Genomic DNA, 18,786 nt, shown 5'->3' with positions numbered 1-18,786 from the left:
CTGGGTCAGATATTCACTTCCATATATAAATAAGGCAGAGCCTAGTTTTAGGTTGTCAGATCAAAAATGGGTCATCTGAACTATCTGCATTCCCTGTTTTTGACATCTCTTTTGTTCACTCTGCGTATTCATGCAGCGTCAGTAAATACATATATTGTCCACATGGACAAGTCCTTCATGCCCAAAGTCTTTGCAAGTCATCACAGCTGGTACTCCTCCATTGTTGATTCTCTAAAATCAACAAACAATCCTCAATCCTCACCCTCTCTCATCTACTCTTATGATAGTGGAGCTCATGGTTTTAGTGCTGTTCTATCGGGTGATGAACTAGAAACACTGAAAAAGTCTCCAGGATTTGTCTCGGCTTATCTTGACAGGACAGTCACTGTCGACACAACTCATACCCCTGAATTCTTGTCCCTCAACACTTACTCCGGGCTATGGCCTGCTTCAAACTACGGTGAAGGTACCATCATTGGCGTTATTGACACTGGCGTTTGGCCGGAGAGTGAGAGCTACAAAGATGATGGCATGAGTCCAGTTCCATCCAGGTGGAAAGGCAAATGCGAGGAAGGGCAGGAATTCAATTCCTCCATGTGTAACTCCAAGTTAATTGGAGCTAAGTACTTCAACAAGGGTGTGATTGCAGCAAATCCTGGAATTAACATAAGCATGAATTCTGCTAGAGACACTGCTGGTCATGGAACGCATACTTCCTCCACTGCAGGCGGGAACTATGTCGGTGGAGTATCATTTTTTGGTTACGCTAAAGGCACGGCAAGAGGTATTGCCCCGCGCTCCAAGGTGGCTATGTACAAGGTCCTGTGGGACGAGGGACGCTACTCATCTGATGTTCTAGCTGGTATGGACGAGGCTATTGATGATGGCGTTGATGTGATATCAATATCTATGGGGTTCGACGGAGTGCCATTGTATGAGGATCCTATTGCTATTGCCTCATTTGCTGCCATGGAGAAGGGTGTGATAGTCTCATCATCGGCAGGAAATTGGGGTCCAGCTTTAGGGAGCTTGCACAATGGAATTCCATGGGTCATGACAGTTGCAGCTGGCACAATAGATCGTTCTTTTACAGGAATTGTGTCTCTAGGAGATGGGGAAACCATCACAGGACGGACCTTGTTTCCAGCTAGTGCTTTAGTTCGAGACTTTGCTTTGATTTACAATAAAACTTTCTCAGGATGCGATTCAAGCGTATTGTTATCCAACATCCCCCGTGGGATCATCATATGTGACAATATCGGTTCTTTATATACCCAAGTAAGGGAAACCGCCGTGTCAAGGGTGCAAGCAGCAATATTTATTTCAGATGAACCTGAATTATTCGATATGCCTTGCCCTGGTGTTGTAATAAGCACTGAGGATTCACATGCTCTTATCAAATATGTCGCAAGTAATAAGGATGCTACAGCTAGCATCAAGTTTCAAGAGACCATTTTAGGGACGAAGCCTGCACCAGCCGTGGCCTCTTACACTTCGAGAGGTCCATCACCAAGCTATCCTGGCATCTTAAAACCAGATATAATGGCACCCGGTTCTGTTGTTTTGGCGGCTTATATTCCAAACAATTATGCAGCAACAATAGGGGATTACATATTCTTATCTAGTAACTTCACTATGCTCTCCGGAACTTCCATGGCTTGTCCGCATGCTTCTGGTGTAGCCGCACTCTTAAAAGGTGCACACCCTGAGTGGAGTGCAGCTGCTATAAGGTCAGCCTTGGTGACTACTGCAAATCCATTAGACAACACTATGAAACCAATCAGGGACAATGGTGATGTTAATCTGACTTTTGCTTCACCTTTAGCAATGGGAGCAGGCCAAATCGATCCAAATCAAGCACTGGATCCGGGTTTGATCTACGATGCAACCCCACAGGACTACGTCAACCTTATGTGCACCATGAATTTCACGCAGAAACAAATCATGACCATCACAAGATCCAAGAGCTACGATTGTTCAAATCCATCTTCTGATCTTAATTACCCATCATTTATTGCTTTATACGATCCTAATGTGCCGAAAACTAGTGTCAAAATATTCAACAGGACAGTGACAAATGTGGGAGAAGGTTCTGCAACTTACAAGGTTGAGATAGTGCAGCCTGAGGATTCAATCATTGCTGTTTCGCCAGAGACATTGGTGTTTGGAAAAACATATGAGAAGCAATGCTTCAGAGTAAGTATAAAATACAGAAGTACCAAGACGGGGAAAGTTTCATTTGGTGAACTTGTTTGGATTGAAGCAAATGGAAAACACAAAGTGAGGAGTCCTGTTGTGGTGTCACCTGTTGTAAGCTCCGGGGAGCAAGGTTTCTTAGGGGCTTGAATGTTAACATCTATGTCTAATTAGAATAAAAATAATAATAAATTTTTTTTTACCTCAAACTTAACATACATTGTCTTTATAAATAGAACAAGAAACATGGCAATTAAATTATTAAATTTTATATTATAAAATAAATTACGAAAAGATGTAAAATAATATTAAAATATTACTATTATTTGAGTAAACGTGTAGATAACTATTGTGTTATTTTTTTTATTTTATTTCTCATCCCAAAATTGGATATTATCGAGGTTAAGTTATTCGAAGAATTTAAATTGTACTTAGTGAAATACTATTAATATTTTTGTCTTAGAAAATGTAAAAAAAAAAAAAAAAGTCTTTGTATATTTTAAGGTCTTCCTATATGTTTATATCCTTTTTTACGATGTATCATATTCTAAATAGGTTATTATAATAATTCAATTTATAGAATAAATTAAATTGCGTCTATGTTGTGTGTTAATTCATATATTATTTTACATGATATGTGATAGTGACTACTTAAAGAAAAATAACATGCTTGTACATGTCCACATTACTCTTTTATATGTTTATAATATTATGAATTTATTTAAAATTATACACATTAATAATTAATTTTATACAAATTTAATACATTTTTGTATTATTTCTTGTGTAATTTCATAATATTTTTCTGTCGAGTCTTAATTTATTCTTTCATATTGTTTTCATGTCTCCATGAGATTAGCAGTATTTTAGCCCAAATATTTACAAGTAATTTTGGGTGATCGAGTTGAGGTGTGATTTGGTACCACCACCTCTCTATATGTTTGCAAAGCTTCCTTTCGATCTTTCAGCTGGACAAACCCACTTGATGATAATTAATCAATTTATCTTGAATGACATAGAATTTGTTGGGTGAATCAACACATAGACTCTAGTACCTCTTAGGTTTCATATATAGAAGAAAAATATGTGGGTAGTGAAGACTCTAGAGGTCTTTTGATATATGGATATCCATTTACATAAGTTTGAAAAACTTTTATAATAAACCTCATGTTCACTCGCCTCCCAAATCCCTATATAAGCTTACCAAATTCGTAACGATTAATCCTCAGAAAATTCTCTACCATGGCTACTGATCACACCAAACTTCTGTGCTTTTGGCTTTCTTTTAGCATTTCATCTTTATCAAACTAGCACAAGCTGATAATTATATTGTACAAATGGACCTATCAGCCATGCCCAAAGCGTTTTCCGGTTGGCAAAGCTGGTACGTAGCCACCCTTGCATCTTCATCAGCCAACTTGGAAGCTAAAACCAGGGTCTGTTTCTTGAAGCCAATTCAAGAAACTTGGGCAAAAAGATAGTTGTGTGCCAAGATCCGGGCGAGGAAGGTTCCCTCAGTGACCAGTTTAACAACATTCAAGCTGCAGGAAATATAGCTGGTGTCTTCATAACCTAGAACAGTATCTTTGACTTCTTTACCCCGAGCCCTTTTCCTGCCATTTTCTTGGAACAAAAAGATGGTGATTCAGTTGTGGACTACATTAAGAGCAACAGTGACCCAAAAGCCAGCATTGACTTTAAAATAACATCCCTTGGCAGTTGGCACTAAACCTTCACCAATTGTTGCTATCTCTTCCTCTAGAGGGCCATCCCGTAGTTGCCCATCTGTTCTGAAGCCTGCCATTATGGCCTCCGGCGACTTAGTCCTTGCTGCATGGCCTCCAAATGTGGGTGTGGCCCGTTTAAATGAGGATCTTGTGTTTAGCAACTTCAATTTAATTTCAGGAACATCCATGGCTTGCCCCCATGTATCAGGAGTAGCAGCACTTTTGAAAGCGACATATCCTGAGTGGAGCCTGGCAGCCATCAGATCAGCCTTGATGAGTACATCGAATACCATCGATAATACCGAAAGTCCTATTAAGGGTACGGGGGCTAATCTCCGACCTGCCAGACCTCTAGCCATGGGAGCTGGCCATATCAATCCCAACAAAGCGCTAGACCCTGGACTCATGTATGATGTTACAGTTGAAGATTACTTGAATCTCCTTTGCGCGCTAAAATTCACAGCACAACAAATTAAAATCATCACAAAATCATCTCCAAACAACTGTTCCAACCCGTCTCTGGATCTGAATTACCTTTCTTTTATTGCTTATTTCAACGACAAGAATGCAAAATCGAGTTCAAGAACTGTGAAGGAATTTCAAAGAACTATGACTCATGTTGGAGAGGGGAGCTCCACTTACATAGCAACAGTGACACCAATAAAGGGAGTTAAGGTAACTGTCGAGCCAGACAAATTGGTTTTCATGGCAAAAAATGAGAAGAAAATCTTCAAGTTGAGTATCGAACGTCCATCACAGACGGCTGAGGCAGTGTCTTTTGGTCATCTCACTTGGGAAGTTATCGGGGGAAAACATGTTGTGAAAAGCCCCATAGTTGCCACAAGCTACAGCTTAGAAACATGACCAACTTATTTTGTAAACATGTAAACAATTTACTTTAAATCCAGCAAAGCGAATGGTATAGGGTGAGTTGTGGTTCAACTTGCCTGTTGCAGGCTTGCAAATTGCATCTGTGGGATAACTAAGGTTCTTGTACCGTTCCATTTCAGTGACTTCCAGTCTTAATCATGCGTATTTAATGAAAGGAAAAAGAAAAACGAAACCCTTTTGGGCTTTGTTTTTGTTAGTGATGTAAAGGAGTTGTAACTAATGATAAAGGAAAAGGGATAATAACTTATTTCACCCCCCAACTTTACAAAAAAAATATTTTAGCTCTCCATTTGATTTTTCACATTTTTTAGCCATAAACTTGCATTATTTGTCATATCACCCTAAAATATGGATGGAAAAGTGATTTTAGGGGTGAGCAAAACTCGATTCGGTTCAAAAAAATCGAAAAAAATTCAAATTTTGAGTTAATCGAATTGAGTTGTTTGAGTTATTCAAGTCTAACTCGAATAATTAATTCAATTTTTGAGTTCAAGTCTAGTTAAATTTTACAATTCTAATAACTCGAATAATTCAAATAACAGATTGGTATAAATACTCCTTTGGTCCCTATCAATTTTGAAAATAAGCAAATTGGTCTCTCTCAAAATAATTTCAAAATAACTTTTAAAATTCAAAATATTTATAAAAATTATAACATTTATATTTTTAAAAATTATATTTTTTTAAATCTAAAGAATATATAAAGAAAGTAAAAATTTTAAAAATTTTCTAAATTAATAATTTTGGGACCTAAATAGGTTAATTAGTGATTCAAGTTTATCATACTAAGAATCTTTTATTATTATTATTTTGCTTTAAAAAAATTTCAAATATATATGGTTTCAAATTTACGTGCTTTAACATGGAATTATTTATAATGTAACAAGATTTTAATTTGACATGTTTAATTTTTTAATTTAATTCGAACGATTTCACTTGATTTTATTTGAAAATTTTTCAAATTGAGTTAGGATAATAAAATAAGACTCATCAACTCGATTAACTCAATTTTTTCACTCGATTCAATTCAATTCAATTAAACACTCACCCCCTAGCTGATGTGGCATCTACGTGGCAGTCTATGTGCATGCTCGCTCGCAATTAATTAATTTTTATAAAATTAAGAAAAATATATGCTTTTATAATTTTTATAGTTTTTGTAATAAATTTAATAATGTTTTATTTTTAAAAATATTTTATATAGTGTTTTTGAATTTTTAAAATTTTAAAAAAATTAATTAATTGTTGATGTTGCATTCACGTGGCAATTCATGTATATGCCACGTTATTAAAGTTAATAGAAGATAATTTTTCCATCCACTTCAAAAATTTGACAAGTAAAAGAGACGAAAAATTGGATGGAGGGCTAAAATAATTTTGTTGTAAAGTTGGAGGGTCAATTAAGTCAATGTGCCAAAAGAAAAAGGAAAGTTAAAATCAATAATTTATGGGCAATGTTACCTGTCAGGGAGTTGACTCATCAGGTCAATATAGTTGATCATATGCTGTTGGGTGCATGATTAGTTTAATACTTTATGGACAATATAATGGTTGGGAATGAGAATGGATCAATGTCATTAAATTAGAGCCCGTAACAGAAAGAGCAGGGTATTTGGGCCAGTAAAAATATTCAGAGAAAAATCCATGTAAAAAGGTAAGAAAAGGGTCAATGATATTTCCTGCTGAATATTTGGGGCACAAAGTGCCCTTAGTAGGCTAGTTTTAAACTTACTTCAAGCCCATTAGCTATTGGAAGTTTCATGAAAGGCTCTCTTGATTGTAACCCATGTATGTCGTGAGCTTATTTGGATTCAAGAGTGCAGTAAACAACCCAAACCTTGTGTTTGGGATCTGGGTTTCTGCCATTCCATTGAAAACAACCTTTCTCGGTTTCGTTGGTGAGAGAGGTAAGCGCATGGCATGATTTCTTTTAGCGTAAGTGAAGGTACCTATGTCTAACTCTGCAGCTAATCTAACCTGTAAAGGTAACAACTATATATGTAAAAAATCTTATTATCCAAGAAAAATGAAAAACCAAAAGATAAATTTACAGAACGGCAGAATTATTGGTGTGCTGAGAGCAGGTATCATCCCACATGGGGGCACATGGTTTATTCTAGAGCTCTCATCAACAAACTTGAGATCCCCGCCGTTGATGAAGAGATTGACAGTGTGTGACCCACAAATCGACAATTAGTTTGGCATCTCTCTCTCTCTCTCTCATTTACAAGTAATTCTCAAACAAATGGTCAAAACCCACCAGCCACTTCTCTTTTATTATTATTGTGTATCTTATTGCCCTCATCCCACCAAGGGAAGTACTAAAAAAAAACAGAGAGAGAAAGAGAACTTCAAGATTAAATAAAGAGTTGGTAATTAGAATAGTGCAACCAAATTTTGACGTGGTCGGTCACAGGCCAGATGATATGTCCATCAACCAGAAACAACACACCTCTCATTTGCCGGTCCAATAAACGGAACCCTCAACCCTTAAGCTAAGCTTGTTTTATATTTGAAACCAAAAATAATAGTTTGTTGGTGCCACTGCCATAACCAGAAAGAGCTGCCAAGTGCCAACTGTAACATTGCTGTCGGTTAATGACTCCTCCGTTGCTTCCTCTCCCTAATCCCCCAACTCAAAACGCACACTTTTGCATTTGTCTTCCTCCTCCACTATTTATTTTAATGCAGATTAAAATTATAATCCACGTGTTACAGGCTTACAGCAAATAATACATACTTTTTTCTTCCATTTCACTCGCACCGTTGACAAACAAACTCCTCCATAAAGTCATATCATCACGCCAATCCAAATAATAAAAAACGTACCCCGAAATTGCAATAAACCCTACTACAAAACTGACGCAAAAAAAAGACAGGTTTTTGTCTTGTTGGGTGACAACTGAAGTTAACGCCGCCGACAATGCACGCCAAGACGGACTCAGAGGTCACCAGCCTCGCCCCATCATCGCCAACGAGGTCACCACGGCGTCCGGTTTACTACGTGCAGAGCCCTTCACGTGATTCTCACGATGGAGAAAAGACAACGACGTCGTTCCACTCCACGCCAGTGCTCAGCCCCATGGGATCCCCACCGCATTCCCATGCCTCCGTGGACCGTCACTCGCGTGAGTCCTCATCGAGCCGGTTTTCGGGGTCCCTTAAACCCGGATCCCGCAAGGTCTTGCCTAACGAATCGTCGTCTAGGGGAGCACATAGGAAGGGACATAAGCAGTGGAAAGAATGTGATGTCATTGAAGAAGAAGGGCTCCTTGAAGATGGAGAGCGTGAGAAGGGACTTCCTCGGCGATGCTATTTTTTAGCTTTTGTTCTTGGCTTCTTCATTCTGTTCTCCATGTTTTCTTTGATTCTCTGGGGAGCTAGCAGACCCCAGAAGCCCAAAATTACAATGAAGGTACTCCCATTGAGCTTTTTAGATTCAACTACGAGATGGGTTATGATGGATTTGCTTTTGTTTCATCTTGCAGAGTATAAAATTTGAGCAATTCAAGATCCAAGCTGGTTCAGATTTTACGGGGGTGTCAACAGATATGATCACCATGAACTCCACAGTGAAAATGATTTATCGAAACACTGGAACATTTTTTGGCGTCCATGTCGCATCAACTCTTCTTGATTTATCCTATTCTCAAATTAACATTGCTTCAGGAACCGTAAGTCCAGTTCCAAAAGAAACCAACATTTGCATTATATTACAAAGTTTATAATGTCTTGTCATTTTTATTGAATCTGGGTGGTTTCAGATGAAGAAATTTTATCAATCAAGGAAGAGCCAAAGGTCTGTAACTGTAATGGTTATGGGAAACAAGGTTCCTTTGTACGGGAGTGGAGCCAGTTTGAGCAGTTCAACAGGCACGACATCGCTTCCGGTTTCACTTAAACTGAGTTTCGTTGTCCGATCAAGAGCTTATGTGTTGGGCAAATTGGTGAAGCCAAAGTTCTACAAGAAAATAGAATGCGACATAACTTTCGATCCCAAGAAACTCAATGTTCCTATTTCGCTCAAGAAATCTTGCACATACGATTGATAAGATCCAATCACATGGAAAACACGTTGAAGATGCTTGTTTTTTCTTCCTTTCCTTGGGTTTTATTAATAATTTATTGTTCTTCTTTTGTTGAAAAAGTGGGAAATGAACGAGAGATACAGCTAAGCGGGCAGGTTTGGAGATCCTGGGCAGTTGTGGACTTATTGGGGCTGCCCGTGTGTCCATTGAGTCAGAAAAACCACATACTTTGAATTCGGTGGGTGGCTTGTGAGTGATCAAATTTTATTATTTTTTTATTAATGTAAAAGTAAGGAAAAGAAATTATATTTACTTAAAATGTAATCCATTCTTTTTCGTAAATTCAGTGTTAGAAAAGCGAATAATAGATGATTTTGGTCAAATTCAACTTTTTTTTTTACTTTGATGTTGCAACAAATAGTTTAAAGCTCTCTTAGGCCATTATGTTTTCCATATCTAAGATTAAAACAATGGGATTAAGCTTCGACTCTTTGGCATGTGATTTGCAGGGAATGTCCTAATAAGCACGCAATATAATATATTGGAACATTTTAATTATTTTGTGAATACAGAATAAGGCCTCGTTAAAGACAAAGGTCAGGCATGTTCGTGCACATGCTTACTAACACACCCTCGTGAACATGGTTCAGTTTCTGAAAAAGGAAACTCCAGACATTATCATTAACAGGATTAACATCTCAAAATAAGTTTTTAGATTCAATAATGGCCGATCTCTCTTCTTAACAACTTTTGGACAGAGATCTTTATCTTGCTTTAAGTTATTTCAAACAAGTCTAATTCTGACAAATAACAGTGAGGTTTAAAAAACTTGGTCAAGAAACGAAGATCAGGTTCTTTCTTGAATAGTAAGTAAGGTTTTGGTTCCAATGATATAGTAAAGGAATATTTGGGTGAGTTAGGAGGATATATACCCTTCTTTCGGCCGAGTCAAAAATGGGGTATCTGATTAAAGTTAGATTGTATTTTAGATGGCTATATGCATGCATGGTTGTATTGGGTGATAATTATATTGTCGTAGACAATCGTTATCTGGTGCAAAGAAGATCCTCTGAGGCCTCCAAGCAATGCCACCTTCTTCCTCAATCTCCAGGGCGTTCAATTTTCCTAACACACGAGGTAGAAGTTGGTGTGACCAACCCAAGCGCTGACTACAGCAGTAGGCAGCATTGATGAGGTTGGCCAAGATGAAGAAACTTCAGATTTGGAGCATTGATGGTGGAAGGTTGAATCATTAGAGTAGTAGGCGACAGGAATCACGTGTCAATTGATACTACATGACTGCATGCCTTCCCGACTCTTCTAATACTGCGAGGCTAAGGACATCATTACTGCCCATGCCTATTTGTCTCAGTCAATCAGTGAATGGGTTATATATCATTGGGCTCAGGGCATGAAAAGCATTGAAGTGAATCCACCAAGGACATCGATTTCCTCTAATTAGCAATGCTTAGTGCTTTTTAATTTTTATCACATGGTCGGTAATGGAGTTGGCTGGATTGGTGAAAAGTCCACCAATTTGGATTTAGAAGAAAAATAGAGTTTTGGAGCTTGGTGACCTTTTAAGATAAAAATGTTTTGACTTATTTTATTCAAAATGGCAAGGTTCTAAAAAACAATGCAAACACAAATTTTCAACATAATTTTCAAGTGAAGCATGTTTTGATTTCTCAACGTTGAATAAATTTCATAATTAAAGTCAAATTTGACGGCTTGAGAATTTAATTAATTCACCCAAAAGTTCAAACATTTCCTTTTCCGTACATTTGATCCATGTATTTATTTTCAATTAGGTATTTAAGTTTGATTTTTTTAATATGTTATTTGTGTTTTTTTTTGTAAATTTAGTACTATATTTGATAAAAGTTATATATTTTTTGATACTTGAAGATAACTATGTTATACATTTTAGTGTTTAATTTGAGTTTTAGAGTTGATTTAATCAAAATTCATAATTAGCTAATAATATTTGCATATTAACTTTCATCAATCCAACTCTAAATTGTATAACTATTATTTTATTATTAATTTTTTTACTATTTTAAATATATTTGCTTGCTAAGTTGCACCTATCTTAGTTCATTTGTTGGGAAACATTTATTTTAATGTATTATATTTTAAATTTATTTTTATATAAAAAATAATATAAAAATTTTAATACGGGCGGGACAGACTCAAATTTTAGCATTTTTATCCAAGTCGAACTTGGGCAAAATTTTAGTCCCATTTTTCGGGAGGGGCCAAACCTGAGTCTAGAAAAAGCGCCTAAATTTTTGAATTGGCCTTACCCAACCCATGACGAGCTCTAGACACAACAGTCTTACGTCTACAAAGCGTCGCTCAGTGAATGATGTTATTCAACAATCGTTTGAATCATTTATTGGCTTAGGCCCAATCTATTCTTACACAAAGAAGCAATTGTGGTCCTAATATTGACCCCAATTGTCACAAATCACTCATCCAAGTACCTCACAACACAATCAATAAACCTCTCCAAATAATATCTAAAAGAATGTCATAAAATAACCACAAGAACACAACAAAGTTGTCAACAAAGACACTCAAAAACCTTCTCTTCATGTGTGGCACAAAACAACCTATTTATAAGCTTTTTCAAATGGTCAATCAACATTGTTTTGGTAAGCTTTAAGCTCCTATTTAAAAGTTGAAATTATCTCATTAATTACCCTAAGTATCTATCACATAAAAATCTTCATAGATCAATCTTCCAACTACTCCAAAATTCCCTTGAATAAATCTGATATTTACTTCTAAAAATAACATTCTAATAATAAGACTTTCATGTTTATCCAATTACCTCAAGTATTTCGGTTGGGAGTCTTCTCACCTAATCAACCCATGCTTAAGTTTTGTCAAATAGTCACATTCAAGCAAATCGAACTTAATACAAACAAAATCTATTCAAGACCCAAGTAGAGAAAAAAATTCGCTATAACAAGATATGGACAGAACAATAACAACTTTTCCAACAATCCATATCAATTTTTTAACTAAAATATCTAGTTTTACACTATGGGGAGTTTCATACAGAAAATGATGAAACTTGAAAACAACTCAAAATTAGATCCATCTTCTGAAAAAGGCCCGACCGAATCTACATACATTAGAAAAATATCACTGAATAACTTCAGGTCAGAAGTCACCTTAGCAACCACATTGCAGATTTTTCAGTTTTAGATTTCATCTTGCTTGTTTCTTTAACCTTCGACTTATCCTCCACCTTTCTTGCTTAGCAAATAGTAATGAGAAATAAAAAGCATACTTTGGACATTGAATTAAGGAAGAATGAAAGTGCCATAAATGTCTTAGGGGTTTGTTCATAAGATATGCATAAGATGCATATCTTACCTAGACGGGAAGGATCTATTGCAAATTCAGAGTTCTTTGAGATGCAATCTTTAAAAGGCTCAGAATTTTTATATTAACATAATAAGTTGAATTTAAACTAGTTTTTTTGCTACTTGTGCAATGTTTGTTGGAATGAATGGAAATAAAATCACAGTCCACGATTTAAAGAATAATTATTTATTTTTAAACATTCTAAAGCTAGGAACGTAATGGGGAAATGTTTGATTTTCTTAAAATGCAATCAGAGAGACATCTTGATAGTCAATAAACACAAGATGTAGAATTATTTTTGCTTATGTTAGATTAAAATTTAATTTTGCTCCAAAAAAATAATATTTTTAATTTTTGAGTTAATTAAATTGAATTATTTGTGCTCTTCGAGCCAATTCGAATAAATAATTCGGTTTTCCAAGTTCAAGTCAAGTTGAAATTACAACTCAAATAATTCGAATAACAGATTCGTGTAAATACCACTTTGATCCCTTACAATTTAAAAAATGTACAAATTAGTCTCTCTTAACAGAAATTATAAAAAAATTTCAAAAACATTTATAAAAAAATTCTAAGTTTCATAAAAAAATATATAAAAATAAAAATAAAAATTCTAAAAAAAATCAAAAGAATATGTAAAAAAAATTGTTTTTAAAATTTCCAAAATAATAATTTTGAAGACCTAAACAAGTAATTTACCAATTCAAGTTTATGATACTAAAATATCTTTATATTTTTCTCACTTGTTTTTTTAAAGAGTTTTCATATATATATATATATATATGACTTCAAATTTGTATGATCTAAAATGAAATTAGTCATATTGTAATAAAATTTTAATTTGATATGTTTAAATTTTTTAATTTAACTTGAATAATTCGATTCGATTCGAATTTCATTTCACTCAGCTCAATTCGAAAAATAATTCTAATCGAGATAGAACCAACTTAATTAATTTAAAAAAAAATCATTCAATTTTCCTTGATTCAATTTAACGAAAACCCATAATATTAGAGATAATAGTTTTGATCTACTGTGAGGAATATGTACATGGAACAAATGTAAAAGTTAGATCTAATATATTGAGGCATTAATTTCATGATCTACTTGGACAGAGCACTTGGTACAATAAATGTGGAATAATTGAATTATTTCTAGAAATCAAAATTATTTCAGGTATTTGTACGCTTAAATCTTAACATATATATCCCTAAATTTTGATTTACATTTTCTTAATATTTGTTTGGGATTATACCGTAAACAAACCAACTTGTTATGAATCTTATTATGTATTTCTTAACTCTATAATTATATATGTTATTTATATTTCTGTCCTATTACTATTTGAATTTAAGATATATAATAATATTGTTGATTAAGTCTTAACTCGATTGACATGAGCATTATTGTCAATATAAAAGAGTGTGAGTTTGAGTGCGTTGAAGCGCATTATCCTTCTATTTATAATTTTTTTATTAAATTAATATCCGATTAATTCGTAACCTATTGATATAATTTATTTTTAAATTAAATAGTTTAAACTATAATTTTAAATAAAAATTCAAAATAAATGAATGATTAAATTGAGAATTCTAAAAATATTTGAACCTGTGTTTAATCGTTGGTGTTGCTTTCATATAATTTTTTCTCCTTCACTTAATAGTTCAATTTAAATTGTCGCATTTACGCCTGAGTTTTAATTATAATTAATTGAAAGGGATGTAAAGATGAAAAAAAAAAAAGGGATGTTTTCTTAAGACAGTTAATCTTTTACATTATACACGCACATTATCCGTCAAATTAAGACAGGTAAATTTTTTTTTTACATTATATACGCACTCATATGTCAAAAACATCTGAGTAAAATACATGCAATATAGGACTTAAACAAAATTAAAATTTTAAAAAAATCTCATACATAATTAGAAAGTAAATTACAGCCTATTAATATATTTTCTTTCTATATTTAAGGATCTACTTTAATCCTAAAATATTAAACTCTTAACTTAATTAGGACTTAAATATAATGCGTACTAATATGGCTTTCACATTTCGCGTTGGATTGATTAATTATTTTATCAAATTATAAAGTAAAAATTTGAAGGTTAAAATATGCTCTAAGTGTTTATAGACTTCATACATCTAGAATTTAGTCTCTTTACTTTTTAAATTTAAAAATTCAGATGCAATAGTCACCGCCATTAAAATTCTTCTACTAAATCTATTGGTATGACATTTAAAAAAAAGATCACTTAATAGTTATTAACAATAAAAGTAATGTTGAATCAAATTATAAAAATAGAGGAATCAAATTAAAAAAATTAAAATATATAAATTAAATCTTAAGTTTTACTAAGGTCAAATTTTATTATCTTATAATATATATATATATATATATATAAAAGGGAAAACCCCCAAAAAATGTGTTAAAGTGGACTAATTAATAACATTAAAAACTATAGGTACCAAATTATGTTAATAATTAAAGTATATAAATTAAATCTCAAATTTAACATATTAAAAGGAGCAAACCGGAAATTTAGCCTTTTCTATGAAATGCAAAAAGAGGGAAACATGTGGGTGAGTGCCATGTGTCCTTAGGTGCTAGTATGGTTTCTACCAATGCTTTTTGTTGATTTAATTATTTATTTCTTAACTAAATCATAGAGTTAAAAGTTTAAACATTACAATTTGAAATTTAATCTTCATATATTTATTTTCAAATATGTTGTTATCTACTTTTTAAATTTAAAAATTTAGGTCCATTTGTTAAGATTATTAAATTTTTTTTGTTAAATTTGTTGGTCTGACATTTTGAAATAATAAAAAAATCACTTGATATTTATGTAATAAAAAAATATTGTACCCAATTTGAATTTAATAAAGAATTTTAATGGTGCTAACAATTCTTAAAAATTCACATAATCATTTTAATTAGAATAAAATGTTTAGACTAGCTAATGATATTATAAAACTTGAGGCACCAAATTATGTCAAAATTAAAATATATAGATTAGATCTCAAATTTGAATGAAATATAGGGATGAAATTGAAATTCAACTAATCTTATAATCTAAAAAATAAAGGGATTGAAATTGAAATGTACCCATTATGGTTTTATGTTAAAAAAATAGACAGGTGTCTATTGTTAAATCTCAAATTTCAACAAAATATAGGGATCAAATGAAAATTTGATCAATTTTAGATTATAAAAATAAAGGGATTGAAATTAAAATTTATCAATTATGAATTTGTGTAAAAAAAATTGTGGAAGCCATTAGGACCTTTTTTATATATAGTGGTATAAATATGGATATGGATTTCTTTTTGGCCATCGGAATTGGGCTACTCTGTAAAAAAGCAAATCAACAAGGGGGTCTTTCTGGTAATTAAAAGGAAATATGGCGCGAATCGAAAAATAAAATAAATAATAAGGCCAAACTAGAAATAAAAAGGAATATTGTCCATCGCCACGCGCCTACGCATCGTCTTCTCTCTCTATACGACAGAAAAACTCGTCTCCTATTTCTCTCTCTAGAGAATTTACAAGAGAAAAAAAGAAAGAAAGAAAGAAAACTCAACCCTCCCAAAAATGGCGTTCCCTCAGCAGCAGTTTCAACAACACTACCAACCTCAACAACAACAACAACAGTCAAAAAGTTTCAGGTAAATCCCCAAAAGAAAAAAAGATCGATCTTTTTAATAACTAAAAAATCATTTTTGATTTTCTGCTAAAAAAAAGAAAACCCTAAAATTTTGAACATGCCTCTTTCTAATATGTTTGGTCTCAGGAACATGTACGCAATCGACGCTCAGGTTTCGCCACCACTTGCTTATTACAATACGCCTAATTTACAAGATTCCTCTCAGCATCCTCCATATATCCCTCCTTGTAATTCCTCTTCCAAAAAAAAAAAAGGGTCTTTATTTTTCTATTTAATTGATGAAGAATTATATGAAGTTAAGTTAAAATTGAACTTCTTTACTGCTAGTTAGCGTGAGCTTACAACTTAGTTCTCTCTCTCTTTTACCTTTTAGGCATCAAGTTTGGAACTTTGTTGTTTAATGTCTTTGGGATTCAGATGCATTCATGAAAAAGTTCTTATAACAACTGGGTATGTTGATTTTTTTTATTGGTTTAGTTCATGTTGTGGGGTTTGCACCGGGTCCGGTTCCGGTGACAGATGGGAGTGATGGAGGAGCTGAGATGCAATGGAACAATGGGGTTGAGCCTAAAAGGAAGAAGTTAAAGGAACAAGATTTTTTGGAGAACAATTCACAAATATCTTCTGTTGACTTTTTTCAAGCACAGTCAGTCTCGACAGGGTTAGGTTTGTCACTTGACAATAACAATAATAATCGAATGGCTTCTTCGGGTGATTCGGCTTTGTTGTCCCTCATTGGTGACGACATAGATAATGAGTTGCAACGACAAGATGCAGAGATTGATAGGTTCCTCAAAGTTCAGGTCTGTCTTTGTTGTCTTTAGCTTAGTTTTTAAATGTAGTTAACCGGAAATAAAACATGTTTGATTAGCTTCCACCATTGTTGCAAGGATTGATTTATTATTTAGGACATCATTTACGCCATATGTGGATATCAGTGGATTTTATGATCCTTTAATGCTTATAACATTATTATGCTTTTGTGCTAAAATTTTGCTGTTGATGTTTGTTTCGTATGTTTGCTTGAAGTTTCTTGGTGTGGTTAATGGTTCTTTAAGCTCTGGATAAGGCGGTTATGTCAAATTTACATTTCATTGAGATTGTGGTCATTGTTGTTACCTAGCAGTGGAGTGCTTTTTGAGAACGAGTCAAGTGTTTGCATGTCCTGCATATGTTCATTATGTTTCCCCTTCAACGTTTTAACTATTAGTATTGAACTTTTTGTGATAGTAATGTTCTTCCCCATTCTCTTTTCATTGTTTTGTAGAAGTAATAGCAATTAAGATATATCTTTAACCATCTGCGTTTTCAGCTTGTCATTAATTATGGATCTCTTCATCGTGTGCATAGTTTTGTAACTCTACTTATTTACAGAAACAAGGGTTAATTATATCTATGCTAGAAATGAAGAAAACTAGTGTGGAATTGAATAAAGTGAACTATTTTTGTCCTTCACATTGACAAACTTCAATTCATCAATTTTGATGATCTATCATGCTTGGTCATTCTATAGTTGGAGGATGTTTCTGTTCTCCACACTCTGAGGTGACCTATTGTTTATGTTATATTTTGGCATTAACTTCTAATCTGTTTTCTTTCAATAGGGTGACCGATTACGGCAATCTGTGTTGGAGAAGGTTCAGGCTAACCAGCTCCAGACAATTTCGCTTGTGGAAGAGAAAGTTTTTCAGAAACTTCGTGAAAAAGAAGCAGAAGTGGAGAATATTAACAAAAAGAATATGGAACTTGAAGAAAAAATGGAGCAACTGACAATGGAAGCAGGTGCCTGGCAGCAACGAGCCAGATACAATGAGAACATGATTACTGCCCTCAAGTTTAATCTTCAGCAAGTTTATGCTCAAAGTAGAGATAGTAAGGAAGGATCTGGTGATAGTGAGGTCGATGATACAGCTTCATGCTGCAATGGCCGAGCCATTGATTTCCAACTGCTCTGCAAGGAGAATAGCGACAAGAAAGAGTTGATGGCTTGTAAGGTTTGTGCAGTGAATGAAGCCTGCATGCTCTTGTTACCTTGTAAGCATCTCTGCCTGTGTAAAAGTTGTGAAAGTAAGCTTAGTTTTTGCCCCCTGTGTCAGTCATCTAAGTTTATTGGTATGGAGGTCTTTATGTAATGATATACGTATAAACGCTTTAATGTTATACTAAAGTTATAACCTGTATTCTTGTGATATTGATGATTGCTAGTTTGTCAGTTTGTTGTTCAAAAGCCCTTTTATGTCATCCATTGCATATTAAGGATACTACACCTGCACTAACTTAAGCTGTTGAATGAGTGTTCATTGTTATTCTCTCGTTCACTGTTATGTTCAAGTAGTTTTATTTTTAACATGCTTATGCTAGTTTAAGTAGCAAGGTGTTCGGGAGACCTTGTTATGAGAATGTTATTGAGGGGATAAAAAAAACACAGGAAGACCAATGCATATGTGAGGTTCCTGGTCTTTGTTGTCAAGGGGGGTTATATAGAAGCAAAAACATGCAGTGTGGGAGTTTAGAAAGTGAGTGTAGGTTGATGCAAATCCCAAATGCTTCAAGAAGGTTTCTCCTCGAGTATTTGGTTATATAAAATATCTAAAGTTGTGATTACAGTTGCTTTTTGTTAGGTTGAACAATATATAACTACAATGATTCTCAGAGGTGGTTGAAGGGTTTATAAAATGATAAGGAATCCCGTTTCTTTTTTCCCTAATGACTTATTTGTTCATTGCTGTATCTGTTTGATGCACCAGCGTGTTGTTGGTGGTGAAATGCCCCCAGCAAAACACACTTTAGGAAGCGGAGGTTGCGGTTTACAGGTTTGTAGACACGTAATTGTAGTAGGACAGGTGATTGAGCCATGGATGCATGGTTTTTGAAGCAATTGTGGAGTATTTAGAACAATTA

General features: G+C 34.0%; 4 protein-coding genes across 4 annotated transcripts; all 4 read left to right on the top strand.

Moving 5' to 3' along the window:
* Positions 1-66: 66 nt before the first annotated feature.
* On the top strand, positions 67-2,346 carry LOC107902656 (subtilisin-like protease SBT3). Its single transcript, XM_016828795.1, has one exon. The coding sequence runs from the start codon at positions 67-69 to the stop codon at positions 2,344-2,346; it is 2,280 nt and encodes a 759-aa protein (XP_016684284.1).
* Positions 2,347-3,704: 1,358 nt separating this feature from the next.
* Positions 3,705-5,081, top strand: LOC107902655 (subtilisin-like protease SBT3). The gene has a single exon (XM_041094152.1). The coding sequence runs from the start codon at positions 4,002-4,004 to the stop codon at positions 4,785-4,787; it is 786 nt and encodes a 261-aa protein (XP_040950086.1). The 5' UTR covers positions 3,705-4,001; the 3' UTR covers positions 4,788-5,081.
* Positions 5,082-7,124: 2,043 nt separating this feature from the next.
* On the top strand, positions 7,125-9,225 carry LOC107905582 (uncharacterized). Its single transcript, XM_016832271.2, has 3 exons — positions 7,125-8,229; positions 8,303-8,488; positions 8,579-9,225. Exons 1-3 carry the CDS (start codon positions 7,738-7,740, stop codon positions 8,861-8,863), a joined length of 963 nt encoding a protein of 320 aa, XP_016687760.1. The 5' UTR covers positions 7,125-7,737; the 3' UTR covers positions 8,864-9,225.
* Positions 9,226-15,669: 6,444 nt separating this feature from the next.
* Positions 15,670-18,074, top strand: LOC107905581 (probable BOI-related E3 ubiquitin-protein ligase 2). Its single transcript, XM_016832270.2, has 4 exons — positions 15,670-15,886; positions 16,012-16,112; positions 16,363-16,688; positions 17,490-18,074. Exons 1-4 carry the CDS (start codon positions 15,813-15,815, stop codon positions 18,015-18,017), a joined length of 1,029 nt encoding a protein of 342 aa, XP_016687759.1. The 5' UTR covers positions 15,670-15,812; the 3' UTR covers positions 18,018-18,074.
* Positions 18,075-18,786: the final 712 nt, after the last annotated feature.

This window comes from Gossypium hirsutum, chromosome D05 (genome assembly GCF_007990345.1).
Source record: "Gossypium hirsutum isolate 1008001.06 chromosome D05, Gossypium_hirsutum_v2.1, whole genome shotgun sequence".
NCBI classification, from domain to species: Eukaryota; Viridiplantae; Streptophyta; class Magnoliopsida; order Malvales; family Malvaceae; genus Gossypium; species Gossypium hirsutum.
This window is presented reverse-complemented; position numbering and strand designations above follow the sequence as displayed.